We start from the raw sequence: 20,532 nt of genomic DNA on the forward strand, positions 1-20,532 counted from the left end.
CAGCACTTCCTACCCATGTTATGTCATGTTATAAGCTCCCGCAGGAGCTGACTTCCCGATTGACGAGTGCTATATCTACCTTCTGGTGGAAGTCGAATGATAAGGCTCGTGGCATGCACTGGGTAGCTTGGGATAAAATGTGTAAAGATAAATGTGAAGGGGGTATAGGTTTCCGAGCTCTTGAACAATTTAATGATGCAATGCTGGCAAAACAGTACTGGCGTCTTATCCATTATCTGAATTCCCTAATGGCTCGAGTAATGTGTGGTAGGTACTTCAGGAACAAACACCCTCTTTCGGCTAAAAAACCATATCACCCTTCCTTTGCTTGGCGGAGTATCTACTCAACTAAGGTATTAGTGGAGCAGGGTGCGAGATGGGCGGTAGGCTCTGGCTGCTCCATCTCAGTGTGGCGGGATCCGTGGTTACTGGATACTCGTCCAAGACCAGCTAATGGTCGAGGTCGACTATTGCTTCCAAGTTTGATAGTTAATCATTTAATTAATCCATCTACGAAGGATTGGCATATATCTATTCTGGAGGAGTTTTTTGATCCGGAGGATATTCCGATTATTAGGAGTATCGCGGTCAGCAAAGTTTTTAAACCAGACTCTTTAGTTTGGCATTTTACTAAATCAGGGAAGTACTCCGTGAAGTCTGGTTATCGGTTAGCACGGGAATTAATCTCGAGAGTGGAAATTGGACCTACGTGCTGGCTCTTCGCGCCCATGCGTGGAAACTTGAGGTTCCCTCCAAGGTTCAACATTTTTTCTGGCAGATCGCTTCTGGAACTCTTCCTGTATTGGAACGGCTTGCACACCGTGGCGTCCGATGTGATATTCAGTGTAAGCGGTGTGGTCTAGAATCGGAAACCATTAACCACGCTCTTTTTAAATGTCCGCGATCAATGAGTATTTGGGAGTTGTCTCCTTTATCACTAGAAGCCGAAGGTTTTCCATATGCATCAATCTATGCGAATCTGGATTTTATTTATTGGCGGGCGGCAGGGCAGTCCGGGATTGCTGATATTTCTATTTATCTCCCTTGGATACTTTGGTCGATATGGAAAGATAGGAATAAAAAGGTTTTTCAGGGTTTAGAGGCAGAACCGACAGAGATTTTAAATCAGGCAACAAATGACAGATTATTGTGGGCTGAGGCCAAATCTCTCTCTGATAGTTTTTTAAATCCCCAGGCTTCTTTGGAAATTAGGGAGCCGTATATCCGTTGTCAATTTGATGGTTCATGGAAAAATTCGGATGTTTTACAGGGTTTGGGGTGGTGGTTTTGTGATGGGGATGATTCAACGATTCTTTTGGGAGCTCGGAGTCAGCGACGTGGCCTTACCCCCTTACATGCGGAACTACAAGCCTTGCTCTGGGCCATGGAGTCTATTTTGGAGGCAAGAGTGGATTGTCAAGCTTTTGAGACGGATTGTGCAGAGCTTATCGCGATGGTGCAGAAGCCCGACAACTGGCCAGCCTTTACGATTTTACTGGAGGACTTCTCTATTCTCAGATCTTCTTTCCCTTTCTTCACTCTGGACAAGATCCCTCGTGAGTCTAACGCAAGAGCAGATTGTTTAGCCCGGTCTTCAAGGACCTTAGTTTCTGAAATTTCTTTTGTAAACTCTTTCCCTCTGGTTTGGGCGACCAATCTCGGAGTTCTCTTTTAATTTTAAATGTGTGGTTGGAAAAAAAAAAGTTCTAAAAAGTAAATGATCAGATTCCATATATAAGAAAATCTGGTCTTTTATTGTTTTGGATCTGACACGATATGATGATGTAAAGTCATTTAGATAGTATGACTTTGAATGGGGAGTGGGAAAATGAATGGTTCTTCAGCTCAAGTGGTCTTTTCACTTATGTGTTCCCATTCAGCAACTGTAAAAACAAAAATAAAAAAAAAGTGAAGGAACACATGTAGATAAGAAACTCTTGTCTTTTAGTAAAAAAAGTGAATGAACCACTTTTGTGTAGATATGAGGGTGTTTCAAGTGAATGAACCACTTTTAACATTGATGTAGTTAGTTTTATTTTAGTAAATGAAAAGTTTCATACCTTTATGCTTTTGACTAAATTAGTTATAATTTTAATTAATCATAATGTTGGGATGTTTTTAGTTGTTAATTAATAAGGAAATCAATAGAATTAAAAACTTTTATACATGGCTCATAACCTGTAATTTATATATATTTTAAAAGTATCTCTATATATGTAAACGTAAATTTAAATTTTTATAATAATTTATAGTAATGCTGTTGTAGTTAATTTTTTTTACTTATGTGAAAGAAATGCTAGTAAATTTTTTATAGCAAATAAGACAATATTATGAATAAAAAGTTAATAGCAAATAAGGTTTGTAAACTTTTAGTGAGGAAAAGTTATAATTGTATATGTATAATATTTTTATGTTTTTGACTAAGGTTTATAATTGTATATGTATAATATTATAAATGTTTATACCATCGACATATATTATATATATACACAATTATATAAGATTTATGATTCATGTCTACACAATAATGTAATACAAAATTATAAAAAAACTCAAATTTAGTATGTAAAAATAATTAATATTCNTAATAAGACAATATTATGAATAAAAATTTAATAGCAAATAAGGTTTGTAAACTTTTAGTGAGGAAAAGTTATAATTGTATATGTATAATATTTTTATGTTTTTGACTAAGGTTTATAATTGTATATGTATAATATTATAAATGTTTATACCATCGACATATATTATATATATACACAATTATATAAGATTTATGATTCATGTCTACACAATAATGTAATACAAAATTATAAAAAAACTCAAATTTAGTATGTAAAAATAATTAATATTCATATAATACAATATTAATTAGAATCTACTTATGAAAAATTAAATACTAATTTTAAAATTAAAATATATTATTTTAAATTTGTACTGTATTTTGAACCATTTTTACCATTCAAACATAAATTTTAAACCGCTTGATCCACTAGATCCACACTTGTTTCACTAGATCCGCTAGATCCACTTTTTTCCGCTTGATCCGCTAGATCTGCTACGCCTGATACACTATCTCCATTCGGAGCCTATATATATGATAACACAAGTAAAGATGATGTTTAGATGTTAACCAGGTGTACAGAATATGGGATCCGACAACGATATTATAAAGAGTATTAATAAAACCTCTCTCCTCTTGCGATTAGGTCTAGCCTCCCTGCTACAGTTTTTGAGTTCTCAGATTTGCCTCTTCGGCGGCCACCACGGCGCTTTGAGAGGGCTCTTTAGATCCTTTCTTGTCTTTACTTTGTATTAGCGGTGGTAGTCTTTGAGATCTCTAGTGGCGAGCGAAGTGGTTGTGGCTCTTGCTTCGTAATGGTGGTTGTGAGGCTATGTTTCAGTTTCAACGTTTCTCTTAGATGGTGAATCTGACCTTGGGTTGGTTTGCCATTTGATTAGTGGCTGTCTCAACCGGATTTCATTGCACTAGCTTTTGTTGGGATGGTTCGATTGTTGGAGGATCGCCGATTATGTGGCCTTTAACCGTGACTTCGTTGTCTTCCTTGACCATGGTGTAAGCGTAACGCTCGCGATCCTGAATAGGATCGTAGGCCGTGGCTTGGTCCGAGATGGTAGGGAGATCTCAGACAAGTCGGGAGTAGAGATGGTAGGGAGATCTCGGACAAGTCGGGAGTATAGCTATGCATTAGCTCGGACAATGAGGGAAAACAAGCCAAGTAAGGAACAAAGATCGGTCAGCTCCGGAAAGCTCTCAGCCAGCTGCGGACAACTCTCGGCCAGCTGCGGACAGCTCTCGGCCAGCTGCGGACAGTTTGGCCAGCTACGATCAGCTGCCAGTCAGCTCGACCCAACTCGACCCAGCTCGGTCAGCTGTACGGTAGTGGACGGTGTGCAGGTCAGCTGGGGAGTTCGGGACCAAACAGGTATAGCTGAACGGACATGGCCGACAGGTATGGCCAAACGGACATGGCCGAACAGGTATAGCCAAACATGTGCGATCGGACGGGCTTGTCCGTAAGGTGCCTTTTGGGGCCTAGACTTCGGCCAACATCCTATATATAGAGGCCGCGACATTCATTTCGAGGCATCAGCGGAAATCGGAAAAAACACAGTGAGATCAAGAGAAAGATCGAAGGAAGGTTTCTAAGGCCGAAGAGTGCGGCGAGTAAGGTGGGAGTGACGGAGGTACGGTGAAATATCGACCTTATGGGTTCTGAGGGACAGGGTACTTGCATCATCTCGTATAAGCATATATAATGCTTCGGTTGGTCCAGTTGGTCGGAGGAAAGGGGGTGCGGCTCGGACGTGATACGGCCGAAATGATGCGCATACTACCTTCCTACCAACCAGCATGCCATCCGGGGTATCCGAGTACGGACGGTTCAGACAGAAAAAAGTAAATGCGGCTCAGCGGCTAGACGGGGATCTGTACAGATCCTCGGTACACCTTCCGAACTGATGCGCGAGATAACTCTCTACCGGCCGACCGCTGTATTGGACGGATGTTAGCACTTAGCATGTATTGCATGACATTGTACGACTTAAAAGAAATGTTATTGATGGCTACTTGGTTTTCAGGGAAGGAGAGTGATCGCGGGAAAGGAACTGCTTAGGCGCGAGACTCATGGTCGGGATGATGAGTGGTGGTGATATGGGTAGCTAGGATCGATTATACAACTTGTACTAGCTTATTATGCAAACTCATAAGTTGTATCGAATCATTTGATTATTTAATATAATACTGGAATGTTTGCTTTACTCTAAGTTATATCATGTAGACTCTAAATATTGAATTACAGAATGTGTAAATGAACTTTGTTTAAAGAATGGACCGTATAATATGACTAAGTAGAGAGTAAGGGACGAGAGAACCTCATCGGCCATCGAATCGCCGGGGTCGAGGTCTTTCAAGTTGGTATCACTTGAAATGGTCGTGGTGGTGTTCGCGTTGAAGATTTGGCGTTCATACCTCTATGGAGCCAAGGTTCAAATCTTTACCGACCAGAAGAGTCTAAAGTTCATATTCACCCAGTCGGAGTTAAATCTAAGGCAAATGAGGTGGATGGAGTTTGTCGCAGATTACGACTTAGACATCGCCTATCACCCAGGAAAGGCAAATCAAGTCGCGGATGCCTTAAGTAGGAGACGTTGCGATGTGGAAGCCGAGAAAAATCAAGAAGCATTGGTTTACATGATGAGGACTTTACATTTAAATGCATTGTCTAAGGAGTTTGAACCACTAGGCCTGGGAGCGGCCGATCAAGCAGAACTACTTAGTAGAATTCGTTTGGCTCAGGAAAAGGACGAGGAACTTAAGAGTTGGGCGGAGGATAATAAGACAGAAATTTAGACATCGAACAATGTTACCATTGTGATAAATAGACGGGTGTGTGTGCCGCAAAGTAAGGAGATAAGAGAGGAAATTCTAAAGGAAACGCACCAGTCCAAGTTTTCGATCCACCCTGGTTCGACCAAGATGTATCGCAATCTAAAAAGATACTATCACTGGAAGGGAATGAAAAGAGATGTGGCCGCCTAGGTTGCCAAGTGTAAAACCTGCCAACTCCTCAAGGTCGAGCATCAAGTGCCAAGCGGACTAGTCCAAAGTTTACCCATGCTGGAATGGAAATGGGATCCTGTGATGATGGACTTTGTGACCGGATTGCCTATGAGTAAGCTAAAGCATGATGCGGTTTAGGTAGTGGTGGACAAATTGACCAAATCTGCACACTTCATCGCAATCGCGGAAATAGATGGAGCCGAGGTAATCGCGGTCAGATACATCGAGGATATCGTCCGTTTGCACGGAGTGCCGGTGAGTATTGTCTCGGACCGTGATACGCGGTTCACTTCACATTTCTGGAAAGCTTTTCAAAAGGCGTTGGGAAAAAGGGTGAACCTGAGTACGGCCTACCCCCCACAAACTGATGGGCAGTCCGAGAGAACAATTCAGACACTCGAGGACATGTTGCGAGCTTGTGTACTGGATTGGGGCGGAAGTTGGGAAAAGTACTTGAACTTGGTAGAATTCGCATACAACAATAGCTACCAAGCTAGTATTGGAATGTCGCCTTATGAAGCACTTTACGGACGTTATTCGGACCGGAGATTGTGGACGAGACGGCCAAAAAGTTGAAGTTCCTGAAAATCAAGTTGAAAGAAGCCCAAAACCGACAAAAAAGTTATGGGGACAAGCGTCGGAAGGAGTTGGAGTTTGAAGTGGGCGACTTAGTGTACCTTAAGGCGATGACCTATAAGGGAAAAGGGCAATTTACCAAAAGGAAAAAGTTGAGCCCAATGTTCGTTGGCCCGTACAAGGTGATCGAACGGATAGGCGCGGTGGCATACAAATTGGAGTTACCACCGAAGCTAGACGTCTTTCATAAGGTTTTTCATGTATCACAATTACGGAAATGCCTAAGTGAGGAGGACGAAGTGGTCGAGGACGTACCACGCGAGTTGCAAGAAAACTTGATGGTGGAAGCCACGCCTATTCAAATCATTTACCGAATGGTAAAGGGAATGCGCAGAAAAAAGATTAACATGGTGAAGATCTTATGGAACTGCGGTGGACACAAAGAAGCTACTTGGGAGACTGAGAACAAGATGAAGGCGAATTATCGCAAGTGGTTTAAGGAGATGAGTGAAGACCAACTTGATCCGGATTTGGGGACGAATCCCTTTCAAGGGGGAAGAATTGTAACGTCCGCGATCTTGAATAGGATCGTAGGTCGTGGCTTGGTCCGAGATGGTAGGGAAATCTCGGACAAGTCGGGAGTTTAGCTATGCATTAGCTCGGACAATGAGGGAAAACAAACCAAGTAAGGGACAAAGATCGGCCAGCTCCGGAAAGCTCTCGGCCAGCTGCGGACAGCTCTCGCCAGCTGCGGACAGTTTGGCCAGCTACGATCATCTGCCAGTCAGCTCGACCCAGCTCGACCCAGATCGGCCAGCTGTACGGTAGTGGACGGTGTGCAGATCAGCTGGGGAGTTTGGGACCAAACAGGTATGGCTGAACGGACATGGCCGACAGATATGGCCGAACAGACATGGCCGAACAGGTATGGCCGAACATGTGCGATCGGACGGTTGTGTCGTAAGGTGCCTTTTGGGGCCTAGAATTCGGCCAACATCCTATATATAGAGGCCGCGACATTCATTTCGAGGCATTAGCGGAAATCGGAAAAAAATATAGTAAAATCTTGAGTGAGATCAAGAGAAAGATCGAGAGAAAGGTTTCTAAGGCCGAATTGTGCAGCGAGTAAGGTGGTAGTGACGGAGGTACGGTGAAATACCGACCTTATGGGTTCTGAGGGACTGGGTAGTTGCATCATCGGGTATAAGCATATATAATGCTTCGGTTGGTTCAGTTGGTCGGAGGAAAGGGGGTGCGGCTCGACCGTGATACGGCCGAACTGATGCACACACTACCTCCCTACCGACCAGCGTACCATCCGGGGTGTCCGAGTACGGACGGTTCGGACGAAGAAAAGTAAACGCGGCTTGGCGGCTGGCCGGGGATCTGTACAGATCCTCGGTACACCGTCCGAACTGATGCGCGGGAAACTCTCTACCGGCCGACCGCTATATTGGACGGATGTTAGCACATAGCATGTATTGCATGACATTGTACGACTTAAAGGAAATTTTATTGATGGCTACTTGGATTTCAGGGAAGAAGAGTGATCGCGGGAAAGGAACTGCTTAGGCGCGAGACTCATGGCCGGGATGATGAGTGGTGGTGATATGGGTAGCTAGGATCGATTATACAACTTGTACTAGCTTATTATGCATACTCATAAGTTGTATCGAATCCTTTGATTATTTAATATAATACTCGAATGTTTGCTTTACTCTAAGTTATATCATGTAGACTCTAAATATTGAATCACAGAATGTGCAAATGAACCTTGTTTAAAGAATGGACCGTATAATATGACTAAGTAGAGAGTAAGGGACGAGAGAACCTCATCGGCCATCGAATGGCCGGGGTCGGGGTCTTTCAGTAAGCATCTGAGCCTCTTAGTTTGATTTTCTCTCTTCTGTTTATTGTAGATGTGGTTGAAGTTTGGCCCTTGATTGGGGAGTCTTGTGGTTTGGTTAGAGTTTCGATCTCGGATTTGGGCATAGCGGTAGGAGCGTTCTGATAGACTCCTGGCAAGGAATCTGCTCCCAAGAACACACTTGCAAGGTCTTGAAGATAAACAGACGGATTGATGATGATCAATGGATTGAAGATGCAGCGGAATGGAGAGATGAATGGCGATGAAGGTGAAATAGGTGGAATGCAGCGGATTTGAAGGGGAATTGAGATGTACTTCCAAGAGAGGTGAAAGTCTCTTAGACTACAGGCTTGGATATATCTTAGATATGACACACTAAGAAATAAACAAGTTGAGAAGATATTACACACTCCTCAGATCAAACAAGTAGAAAGAAGTTTTTGATTAAAATGTTTGATGGTTTACAAAGAAGAGTTACATTGTCTTTTTATAGGAGAAGGGGTGGACGAGATAGAGGAGAGAAATAAAGGCCTAGGAAATCATGCAAGAGCTTTTCCAAGGTCTAGCTCATGCATAATGTCTAGGAAATTACAAAACATTAAATGCAAGTTTGAATAAGAGAAAAGATAGAAAATGGGCCAAGGCTTTTGTATTTGACCTTGGACCACGACTTGGGCTGGCAAAGGGGGTCTAAAAATGTTACTTAGGCCTCATTAAAAACCTTGTCAAGAAAACCCAATGGGACAAAACTTGACCAAGGGAAAAAGAGCACCAAAGCAACACTTTACCCTTTACCGAGCACCTTGAGCTGTGAGCATGGTGAATGTGGTTTGAGTCACGTCTTCTAGCTTCTTGTCCAACTCCTTAAGTATTGCATTGATGGCTTGGTTGAACCTCTTGGACCGTGACCTTGTTATAGGACCGCCGGGACGATCAATGCTTCCTCCGCTTCTTCCGCTGGTACAAGCTGCTCCTCTGGTGCTTCCTCTGGTTCAAGCTGGTCCTCCGATGCTTCCTCAGGTTCAAGCTGCTCCTCTAATGCTTGCTCGGGTTCAAGCTGGTCCTCACGTCCGTGTGGTTTGGTTGAGCTGGCCATGGTTTCATCACGTTCTTTGTTGGGTTTTGTGGTTGCAAGTTGATGGTTTTAATTTCGGAGCTAGAAATTCCACGGTACGACTCGAAGAATAATATATCATCTTGACCCTTCCCTTCGTTTGTACCTGTTCATGTGCTTTTCGTCGCTTTGAACCCGTTTGTGTTGTTTGGTTGTGATTGCGTTTTATCTGCCCAGCCATTGTCTCGTCCATCACCCTTGCTCTACTTTTCCAGCCGTTGATTCCCATAAGGATGTTTCCCTTTATAAGCTTAGGCTTCGGCTTGTTAGAAGTTATGATAGTCTTAGTTGTTTGTAGTTGGCTCTTCTCTTGGGTGTTTTGTTCGATGTGGTAGATAGCTTCTTCGTTCCATCATTAGGCTCTTTTGAGTTCGGTTTTATCGAGAGGTTAGGCTATGCTCCTTGTCCTTGCTCTGCATGATCTGTTGAGATCTGATTGCTTTTAAGACTTCTACTCAGACGATTTTGGACGTTGTTGTCGTCATCGTCGCATTCGGAAGCGTTTTGAGTCTTTGCTTGCCGGGTTATGAAGTCTTTGGTTATGGTTCTAGAGATTGGTTCTCTTCATGAAAGGAGGTGGTTGATCTTAGCTTGGGGTTGGCTGTGGGCATCCTTGGTAGTTCTCATCTAAGTGTTTGAAGAGAAGAGTTTTTTTTGCATCTTAAGACTAGTGTATTGTTTAAGGGTTTATGTCTGGTTACCTAAATTTTTATTGAAGGGTTCATCCCCTTTTTGGGGTTCCTGGATAATCGTTCCCGGATAATGCATTTCACTACTTTGTAATTTGTTTTCGTTTTATGTTCTGGGAACTTCTGTTTGTTCGCCAGCTTAGTTTCCCTTTTATGGGCTTTAGATTCCAGAAATATCTTTGTTTTTCGCCGGCTAAGTTGTAATTCACCTTGTTTCTTTCTAAAATTTATAATATCAGCTGACAAAAAAAAAAAATGTTAACCGTTAGATATTTTTAATATAATCATATAAGACAAGTTATCATATATTAAATGCTGCAACACATAAATGTCGGCATTTAATTTTTATGTTCCTTTTTCTGTTTTACTGCATTCATTTCTAATCTTGGTATTGACTCCTTGAGATGGACACTTCGTAGTTTCGTATAGTCCCACAGCTCTTGTCCAATTTTAAAATGTGGTAATTTGGGGTAGGTAACATTTGTTTTTTCAGTACCATCATTACCATCATAACAAATTTACAAGTAAGAAAAAGTAGCTGCACCTGAGATAAGTTGTTCATTCTCAAATGCTCACGTGAATAAACCCCACTATTAAATTAGAGATGGGTTGGCCTAAGAAAGCTCCCAAATTCCCAACAAACAGTACACGAACACTTTGGGTTAGGTTAGACGTACGCCTAGACAAGTAATTTGCTCACTTTGAGTTGTTGAGCACATGTGTCCATCATATACATTAAACAAATTTATCAGCAGAATTTAGGCTTGCAAAATATAAACACTTTATTATTTCAAAGAGATTAATGTAAATATCAATATAGTTATGCTAACGTGTGGAAATACCATGTAATTTAAAAGTTTGGTATCTTAGTGATACTGTAAATCTATACAGTTTGACTTCAAAAAGAAAGGGAATAATAACAAAACCAAATGTCTTATTATTGTTAATATTGATGATTGAGTTATAGTATGCTAATTGAGTTATAACGTACGTAACATTTACATGATATACATAGAGATCTGATATGTGTGTGGATTGAGGAAAGATATTAGCTTTGTTTTATTATATCATTGTCTTATTATTTTATAACTTTACTGTATTTTTGTCTTCTTTATTGCCACTTACAAGAATATTTTTTTTTCTTCCTAAACTGTATTTTTTCTACAGAATTTGTAAAATAAGAATTTGACAGAATCAAATAATGTTATTTTAAATTTGGGTCACAAAAATTATCTGAAAAAATAATTTAATATGTAAAGATTAAAGATATTTATAACATACTACACGTTAGAATATCTTCATCACATTACAAAATACAAATTCAACGTATGTAACATTTACATTTAGCAATTACAATTTTTTTGCTATATATGTCCAAAAGGGATTTGTCTAAACTACAGGTTGTAAGGAAATATAAATTAAATGTTTTCAATCCGAATTCAAAAATTGTTAGTTGTAGACGAGCGATATCTCGGTGGCGGAAACAGCAAGTTCCTTACGGGAGGGATCTGATTGAGGATATTAAATGCCAATTGGAGGTGGCTCAGGTTGATGACGGGACGGGTCCGGAGGTTATTTCGGATCTCAACGCCCGTTTACGTGAGGCATGTTGGTATGAAGAGATACATTGGTACCAAAAGAGTAGGAATCGTTGGATGAGGGTGGGAGATAAAAATACTAAGTATTTTCAGGCTCAAACAAAACAACGCCGGGCCCGGAATCGGATAGTGGGCCTGTTTAATCAACATGGTGTTTGGTCGACTGAGGATCAAGATATTTGTGCTACGGCAGTGTCATATTTTGAGGAGTTGTTTGCTACAATTTCTCCGGATAATTTTGAGGAGGTGTTAAAGGAGGTCAAAACTGTTATCACAGACACGGATAACTCACGGTTAACGGCCCCTGCCACAGAGGCAGAGGTAAGGAAGGCAGTATTCATGATTCATCCGAACAAAGCCCCTGGTCCAGATGGGATGATAGCACTGTTTTTCCAGAAGGCATGGAAGGTGGTTAAGGAGGATATAGTCTCAATGGTTAATCAGTTCTTAGATGAGGGAGTTTTTGAAAAGGGCTTGAATCGGACACATATATGTCTTATACCCAAGGTGGCGAAACCGACTCGAATGACAGAGTTGCGTCCGATTAGTCTATCCAATGTAGGATATAAGATAATTTTGAAGGTCTTGTGCCAACGGCTAAAGCGGGTATTACCTGGACTAATCTCAGAGACCCAGTCTGCATTTGTTCCGGGACGATTGATCTCAGACAATATTCTGATTGCTGAGGAGATGTTTCATGGACTGTGTACTAATAACTCGTGTAAAGGTAAATTTATGGCTATAAAGTCGGATATGAGCAAGGTGTATGATAGAGTTGAGTGGAGTTTTGTTGAAGCTCTACTATGGAAAATGGGGTTTGCGGATCAATGGATTATGTGGCTAATGTTTTGTGTCTCTTCGGTTGAGTACAATGTTCTTCTTAATGGTCAACCTAATGGATTGATAGTCCCAGAGAGGGGGTTAAGATAGGGGGATCCGCTCTCTCCTTATATTTTTATCTTATGTACGGAGGTCCTGATTGCAAATATTCGGAAGACGGAGGAAGAAAAGCGAATTACGGGTATAAAGGTGACTGATAAATGTCCACCAATTACACATCTACTGTTTGCAGATGATAGCCTTTTCTTCGATAAGGTTGATAGGGACCAATGTGGGGTTGTGTTGAATATTTTAAAGTTGTACGAGGCGGCCTCGAGACAACAAATAAATTTTGACAAATCTTCAATTCAGTTTGGGCATAAGGTGGACGATTCATCTAAGGTGGAGATGCAGGAGGTCCTCGGGATAACCAAATTGGGTGGCATGGGGTCATATCTAGGTCTTCCCGAGAGTTTGGGACCGGTTGCAGAATTGGACCACTGGATGGTCCGCGAAACTGTTATCAAAGGGGGGGAAAGAGGTAATGATTAAATCGGTTGCAACTGCTGTACCGACTTTTCTGATGTCTTGTTTTCGGTTACCAAAAAAAATAACATCCAAACTTACGAGTGTTGTGGCGAATTTTTGGTGGAGTTCAAATGGCCAGTCTGGAGGTATGCATTGGATCGCTTGGGAGAAACTTTGCTGTAGCAAGTCGTTGGGTGGTTTGGGCTTTAAAAGTGTTGATGATTTTAACACGGTTTTATTGGCTAAACAATTATGGCGTTTGCTGGTTTTTCCGGACTCACTGTTTGCTAGGGTTTTTAAGAGTATGTATTACTGAAATTCGAATCCCATGGAACCAATATGGTCATACTCTCCCTCTTATGGATGGAGAAGCATAGTTTCAGGTCGTTCTCTGGTTAACAAAAGGCTTATTAAAAGGGTTGGCTCTGGGGAAACCATTTCTATATATGATGATCCCTGGATTCCAGCTTAATTCCCGAGAACAACTTTAAGTAAGGGTCCTTTTAAGGATCCCAATCTTCGATTGACTCTTTTGATTGATCGTCAAACGAATACTGGGCGTAGGGACTTACTTCTTGAGAATTTTGATCCCATGGACGCCGCTCTGATAGAAGCTTTGCCTTTAAGTAATTGCTCGAAGGACGATTACTGGGGCTGGCAATTGACTAAACATGGAACATATACGGTTAAATCAGGGTATGCGGTGGAACGGATAGCCATCCCGCACATATTTCAGGCTTTTGGAGCTGGTCCAGAGATTACTTCTCTTCTTGCCAAGATTTGGCGGGTCCCATGCCCACCAAAATTACAGCATTTTATGTGGCAAGCCTTGATGGGATGCATTTCGGTATCGGCTAATTTGCAACGACGCGGGGTCGATAGTGATGAGATGTGTACACGATGCGGGGCTGCGGTGGAGAATATAAATCATGCCATCTTTCTGTGCCCACCGGCTCGCCAGGTTTGGGCTTTAGCACATGTTCCGGTGGGGCCGAATCTGTTTCCTACGGAATTTGTTAATGCTAATGTGGATCATTTCTTGGGTCCTACAAACCCGCGTTCACAAGTTGCCGCTTTCTCTTGGCTAATGTGGTATATCTGGAAAGCACGGAATGCTTGGGTTTTCAAAAATCGGATTGAGCAACATGATGAAGTTGTCCGGGTGGCGGTAGGTGAGGCACAGACATGACCGCAGGCACAGGTGGAGACAGAGCTGGATGTGGTTCCCTCATCCCCTACCCTATTGCCTTCTCGGTCTCGGGGATGTCATGTTCCCCTCCTGTCGGTGTTCTCAGGTCATCGGTGTTTTGTGGATGGTTCCTGGAAAGAAACGGATGTTTTTGCAGGTGCAGGGTGGGTGTGTACTTCTTCAGGATCTCCTCCTATACACGGCGCAACCAATTTCCGGCGTAGTGTGTCTCCGTTACATGCAGAAGTGGAAGCTTTCATTTGGGCGATGTGCTGCATGATTGGCCATGATTTCCGGAAGGTGGTTTTTTTCACGGACTGTTCTAATTTGGTGAAGATGGTGTCTTCGCCCCAGGAATGGCTAGCCTTTGCAAATTACCTAGACGATATCCAGATGGACAGGGACGAATTTTCTTCCTTTTCTTTGGTTCAGGTTTCTAGAAATACTAATGTATGTGCGAATTCTTTGGCACGTCGTGCGTGTTCCTCTCCGCATCCTATTTTGCTTGTAAACAATTTTCCCACAAATTAGCTTGTCTAAGCTGATTTCTTTTGTTTTGTTGACAAAAAAAAATCCAAATTCAAAAATTACCATGGAGGTCGCAATCTCCAAATGATATACGTATACTCATCCTTTGTCAAACATGTAAATACAAGAAACTTAGCTGTCTAAAAAGAATTATATATGTATGTGTGACTTAGATCTTGTATAATTTGACAAAATCCTCATTATTTTGGCCATCTACAGTACATACATAGGTCTTATGGATATGGTATGTTCTTTCTAGGAACTCTTTTGTCGAAGGCAAGCGTGGCTACCACTAATTGGGTAGTCACTAGCAGGTAGTCAGATTTTGGCCTTCGCACGAATGGTTTCTGGATATACTGATTAGGAATATCTAATACTATATTATTATGTCAATATTAAGAATCAATTACTGTATTAGGTGCAGTCAAAAAAAAATTACTTATTAGGTAAGAACTTTAATTAAAGATGATGCAAAGGTCCCAAATCAAGCCACGTAATTTTGTTAGACCGACGACAATAATTTTTTGGTTAATTTTTTGTCCAGAATAAATTGATTGAAATAAATTATTGTTCAAGTAGAAAGTAGAAAGTACATTCTACCGTAAAATATGTTAACATGGTGAAGAAAGTATTAATAAAATGTGACAATTTATTGCAATATGTGTTTTTGTGAGTTTTAAAGATAAAAATTATATTTATAGTTTGTCAAGTAATTATAACAATTTTGTATAATCTAATAGCCTTGTTCCGAAATATATTAAAACCGAGAAAACATTGATTCTAAGCATTAAAAAGTTTTGTTACTGTTTCTAGATAAATATATTATGATTTTTTTGGATATTAAATTTATTTATAATGATAAGGATTATGTCTCGATATTTTTAACAGCAAACAGAAAAATATAAAATTAGAAAGCATACTCCTTATCAATATTCCCATTTTTTAATCAATAATCACGAAAAGGAATAGATATAATCTTTATACTAATTTGGTCTCATTTCTACTTTTATGTATGAATATATATAAGTCAATATTTATTACAATTATTAAATTTTCTCTTAAGAAGTTATAGATAATTCAAGGATAATATACTTCATTTTATAATTAATTATAATAACTATTGAAAGCTTGTTGTTTAAATTATTATGGTACTAATAATAACAAAAACTAACATTTCATTTTATATGATTTCATTAATAAGTTATATATATATGTTCTTTATTTTATTAATTGATATGTTTTTATAACCTTTTTAAAATATTTTATTTATATTGATTTTCAGAAATCAATATATTTTTTGACTTGTATATTTGCAAGTATACTTTCACTGCATTAAAATAATATGTAATTAGTTATATTAACACGTGAAAGCCCAAATATGTGTGAATGCAGAATTTTTCTTTTACACCTTATAGATTTTCGATTACAAAATGTTTTTATTTTTCTTGTCTAGCAAGTATCTCCAAAAGTTTCCCCATACCCACATTAACTTAAATTCGTTACATATATTTTATATTTTAAGAAGAATGTCTTTCAAATTTTCTTTTCGATAATTTGTAGTTAAAATATTTACTGTTTATATAAAAAAGTGAAAATATAGTTTTTCATTTTATTTATTAGCATTCGATAATTTGTTACTCAAATTCATTTGAAAGTTTAGTCTTTACGCTTGTAAACGGTAAAGTCTAAAAATGTGTAATAATAATATGTAATATATAATTTGAAAAAAAAAACTATTATGTTTTATGTGTTTTGGGGCAACTTATGCTTGAGTTTTTAAGTAGAGTTCAACATATATATTTTAGAGTTTATAAGTATCATCCTGATTTTATGTTTTATCTATAGATATAAATTTATACAATTTTACAAGTTTGTGTGGAAAAACTAGACTATTTTCTCTTTAATTTTTTCAGTGAAAAACTCATTATGTTTTCGGTTACATCTTCTATTGGAATATGATAACTTCCAAAACAAAATACCCACTCCTAATATGAATACAAGTTTCTTTGAATATCTAACTTAAATCTGGTGGTATCAGTAGTGTTCAACCTCAAGTTATATGTTTAATCATATAAAATACCAAGCATTAAACAAACGATTAGAATTTGAAATCCTATCTACATCCTCATAACCAATCATAAAAATTGATAGTATATCTTTAATTTGATATAATTTACCACACTAACTATTTCGAAACGCAAAATGATATATCATCCAAAGAATGATGATAAAAGAATTATCGGACTACCAACCAAAATGCAAGAACGGTGTTCTTGACCATACATATTTTATAATCTAACACAAAGCTGAAAAACTATATCTTATGCATGTTCATGACCATACAGAAACTATGTTTTTCAACAAAACTAACATTGAAATTCGAGCTGTGCGTTTAACACAAACAAACAACAACAACAATAACAACAACAAATATTAAAAGGTAAAAATGGAATTTATACCGAAAGACTACAACTGAATTTTGACATCAATCATAAAGAAAAGTGTGATTAAAACAAAAGGCATAGAACAGAATAAAGAATACACATTGCATTCTAACCAAATACACCAATCATTCGATAGAGTTCCATTCTAACCAAAAGATAGGCACTAGTGTTGTAAAAAGATTAAGGCAGAGAGTACAACAAGTGGTAAAAACTAACATAATAATCATACAAGTGTATGATGCAAATTTTGAGAATGTCAGTTAACATGTTTGTACCAATCACCAAGGATTGAGAACATAACAAAAACAAATCCATTCATGATTTAACTAAAATACTATTATAATCTGTACGAGTCTCAACTATGTTCATCTATTTCGTAAAACAAGAGAATTTATGACATTTTCAGTTAGTGTATGGATATAGTAAACACTCAAGCCAAGGGGTATAAATTATAGAATCTAACACAGTATTCATTATAGAGTATAATGAAGAATTCCAAAATGTGGTTTCACATGCTTAGAACAATCACCAAGGGTTCAGAGCATAACGCAAAACAAAGACATTCGAGATCAATATTATTACCATAATTCAGTTAGTATAGATATAGTAAATGCAGAATTCCATAATGTGGTTTCACATGCTTAGAACAATCACCAAGGGTTTAGAGCATAACGCAAAACAAAGACATTCGAGATTCAATAATATTATTACCATAATGTGCAGTACTATCACAGACATTTTAAAATAAGTAACTACAGTAGATCCCAAGATGCATCTATTTCATTAAATGAAAAAAGTTATTTATACATACAAACACCAAAACAGAGATATTAAGTTTTTTCAACACACAATATAATGTTTCAAAAGCCAAAGTAAAATCAACCTTTTACTCAGTGGATGATGCAAAATCCTAGGATGTCATTCACATGTTTAAAACAATCACCAAAGTTTTAGAGCACAAGGCAAAAAAATACTTTCAAGGTTCAAGGAACACAAACACAATCTACATAACTTAAATATCCACTATATAGGATAAAAGAGCTTATGATACACAAGCACTAAAAGAGCTTAAATATCTACGAGAGACTCTACATCCACTATATAGGATAAAAGAGCTTATGATACACAAGCACTGAAACATAGAGAATCGTAAAATTATAATACACAATGTACTCATCTAGAAACGCAAGCAATTTTTATGATTTTCAAACCGAAAATAATACCTAGTCTCTCGAATTGTGGAATCTGTTCCCAACTGCGTCATCATTAAGGGTTGATAAAAGCACCAGAAACTACCACTTTGGAGTTCAGCATGCTGTATGTGTCTCTCACTTGTGATTTTCATATACTAAATTCAAACAAGTTTGGAAAGCACTTAAACAAAAATAAAAAGGTTTGAAAGCATATACCTATCAAAAGTCTTGACAATCTGAACACCGTAACTTGAGAAGCACATACCTGAAAGAAAAAGAAAAAAGAATTTGTTAGTCTTCATTTTATGTGAATGTCATATACTTACCTCGTTGGGCTAAACTTCTTTAAGTCGTACGTTGGTCAAAGTTCTGGTCATTTTTACCATGAAACAAGTCTTAAGATTTCTGTAGTCCGCTCCATCCAACATATCGCAACTCATTTCCTTACATGCATGCACTACCCTTCCAATGTCTTTTAACTCCTTTGTCTTATGGTTTTTCCAAGCTGATGGTACCAATCAGAACTCTTTGGTTCTTTTATGTCATGTCTTATGGTTTTTACCAGCCGAGGGTACCAAACTTTGAGAACTCCTTGGTTCTTTATTCATGCCTTATGGTTTTTACCAGCCGAGGGTACCAAACTTTGAGAACTCTTTGGTTCTTTATTCATGTCTTATGGTCTTTACCAGCCGAGGGTACCAAACTTTGAGAACTCTTTGGTTCTTTATTCATGTCTTATGGTCTTTACCAGCCGAGGGTACCAAACTTTGAGAACTCTTTGGTTCTTTATTCATGTCTTATGGTCTTTACCAGCCGAGGGTACCAAACTTTGAGAACTCTTTGGTTCTTTATTCATGTCTTATGGTCTTTACCAGCCGAGGGTACCAAACTTTGAGAACTCTTTGGTTCTTTATTCATGTCTTATGGTCTTTACCAGCCGAGGGTACCAAACTTTGAGAACTCTTTGGTTCTTTATTCATGTCTTATGGTCTTTACCAGCCGAGGGTACCAAACTTTGAGAACTCTTTGGTTCTTTATTCATGTCTTATGGTCTTTACCAGCCGAGGGTACCAAACTTTGAGAACTCTTTGGTTCTTTATTCATGTCTTATGGTCTTTACCAGCCGAGGGTACCAAACTTTGAGAACTCTTTGGTTCTTTATTCATGTCTTATGGTCTTTACCAGCCGAGGGTACCAAACTTTGAGAACTCTTTGGTTCTTTATTCATGTCTTATGGTCTTTACCAGCCGAGGGTACCAAACTTTGAGAACTCTTTGGTTCTTTATTCATGTCTTATGGTCTTTACCAGCCGAGGGTACCAAACTTTGAGAACTCTTTGGTTCTTTATTCATGTCTTATGGTCTTTACCAGCCGAGGGTACCAAACTTTGAGAACTCCTTGGTTCTTTATTCATGCCTTATGGTTTTTACCAGCCGAGGGTACCAAACTTTGAGAACTCTTTGGCTCTATGTCTTTTGTCTTAAGACTTATTTAGCCGTTGGATAATCCAATACATCGCAACCTCTTTTCCAATTCCCAACATGCATGCACTACCAAGCCAACAGTTCACGATTTTGCTCGGGACAATGTTCCCAAAATAGAACCTGACAGAACACTATTAGATTAATGTCTGTCAATGATCTGTTTTGGGTTTTAAAAGAAAACAAAAACATCAAAACTTAAAGACCCAAAACTTTAAAAGCAACCTCTTTTCCAATTCCCAACATGCATGCACTACCAAGCCAACAGTCCACGATTTTGCTCGGGACAATGTTCCCAAAATAGAATCTGACAGAAGACTATGTAGATTAATGTGTGTCAATGATCTGTTTTGGGTTTTAAAAGAAAACAAAAACAAAAACATCAAAACTTAAAAGCCCCAAAACTAAGAATCCGCAGACCAAGTAACCAAAACCAAAAACGGATCTGGATTCTTATTAAAGTGAAGAAATTTTTTGTTGTTGGATCAAGAACACAAAAACAAAACAAAATCTTGATTCTAAGATCACAATGATACAAAAGTCAATTGCTTAAATATATAAAAAAAAAAACAATAAATCCGAACAGAAGTGGACTGATCAATTGTACCCCATTTGATTTCAGTCTTCAAAAACTTGAAAACACAAAAAAAACCTGATTTGCAAATCATTGTATCATGATTCAAAGAACCTGATTTAGTGTCATCTTTATAATCAGAATTACATGACCATACACAATGGACAAGTTCGTCTCTGTAAAACATTAACTCTCTTGGTGATGATACAACGCAAACAAAGCCATAAAAAAATCCTTGTTAAAGAATAGAGTTCTCACTAACTAAGTGAATAAAACATTTGAATCAAAAACAGTTCAATAAGCTCCGTAGTAGTAGAGAATCAAATCAATTGGCAAAAAAAAAAAAAA

General features: G+C 38.6%; 1 protein-coding gene and 2 long non-coding RNA genes across 3 annotated transcripts in view; 1 reads left to right on the top strand and 2 right to left on the bottom strand.

The window, feature by feature from the left end:
• On the top strand, positions 6,271 to 6,807 carry LOC104720685. Its single transcript, XM_010438562.1, has one exon. It carries the CDS (start codon positions 6,271 to 6,273, stop codon positions 6,805 to 6,807), a length of 537 nt encoding a protein of 178 aa, XP_010436864.1.
• Positions 17,835 to 18,817, bottom strand: LOC109127030. Its single transcript, XR_002033722.1, has 2 exons — positions 18,346 to 18,817; positions 17,835 to 18,251 (listed from the first exon to the last, which is right to left on the bottom strand). It is a non-coding gene; the product is annotated as an uncharacterized LOC109127030 (long non-coding RNA).
• LOC104719823 overlaps positions 19,497 to 20,532 on the bottom strand; it is a 2,043-nt gene continuing 1,007 nt past the window's right edge. The window contains exons 5-6 of the long non-coding RNA XR_756690.2: positions 19,836 to 19,917; positions 19,497 to 19,651 (exon numbers count right to left, since the gene is read on the bottom strand). This is a non-coding gene — a long non-coding RNA (uncharacterized LOC104719823). The remainder of the gene's footprint in view (positions 19,652 to 19,835; positions 19,918 to 20,532) is intronic.

This window comes from Camelina sativa, chromosome 10, assembly GCF_000633955.1.
Source record: "Camelina sativa cultivar DH55 chromosome 10, Cs, whole genome shotgun sequence".
NCBI classification, from domain to species: domain Eukaryota; kingdom Viridiplantae; phylum Streptophyta; class Magnoliopsida; order Brassicales; family Brassicaceae; genus Camelina; species Camelina sativa.

Coding starts and splice junctions, on each gene's coding strand:
- LOC104720685 (XM_010438562.1), top strand. CDS start 6,271: ATGACCTATAAGGGAAAAGGGCAATTTACCAAAAGGAAAAAGTTGAGC.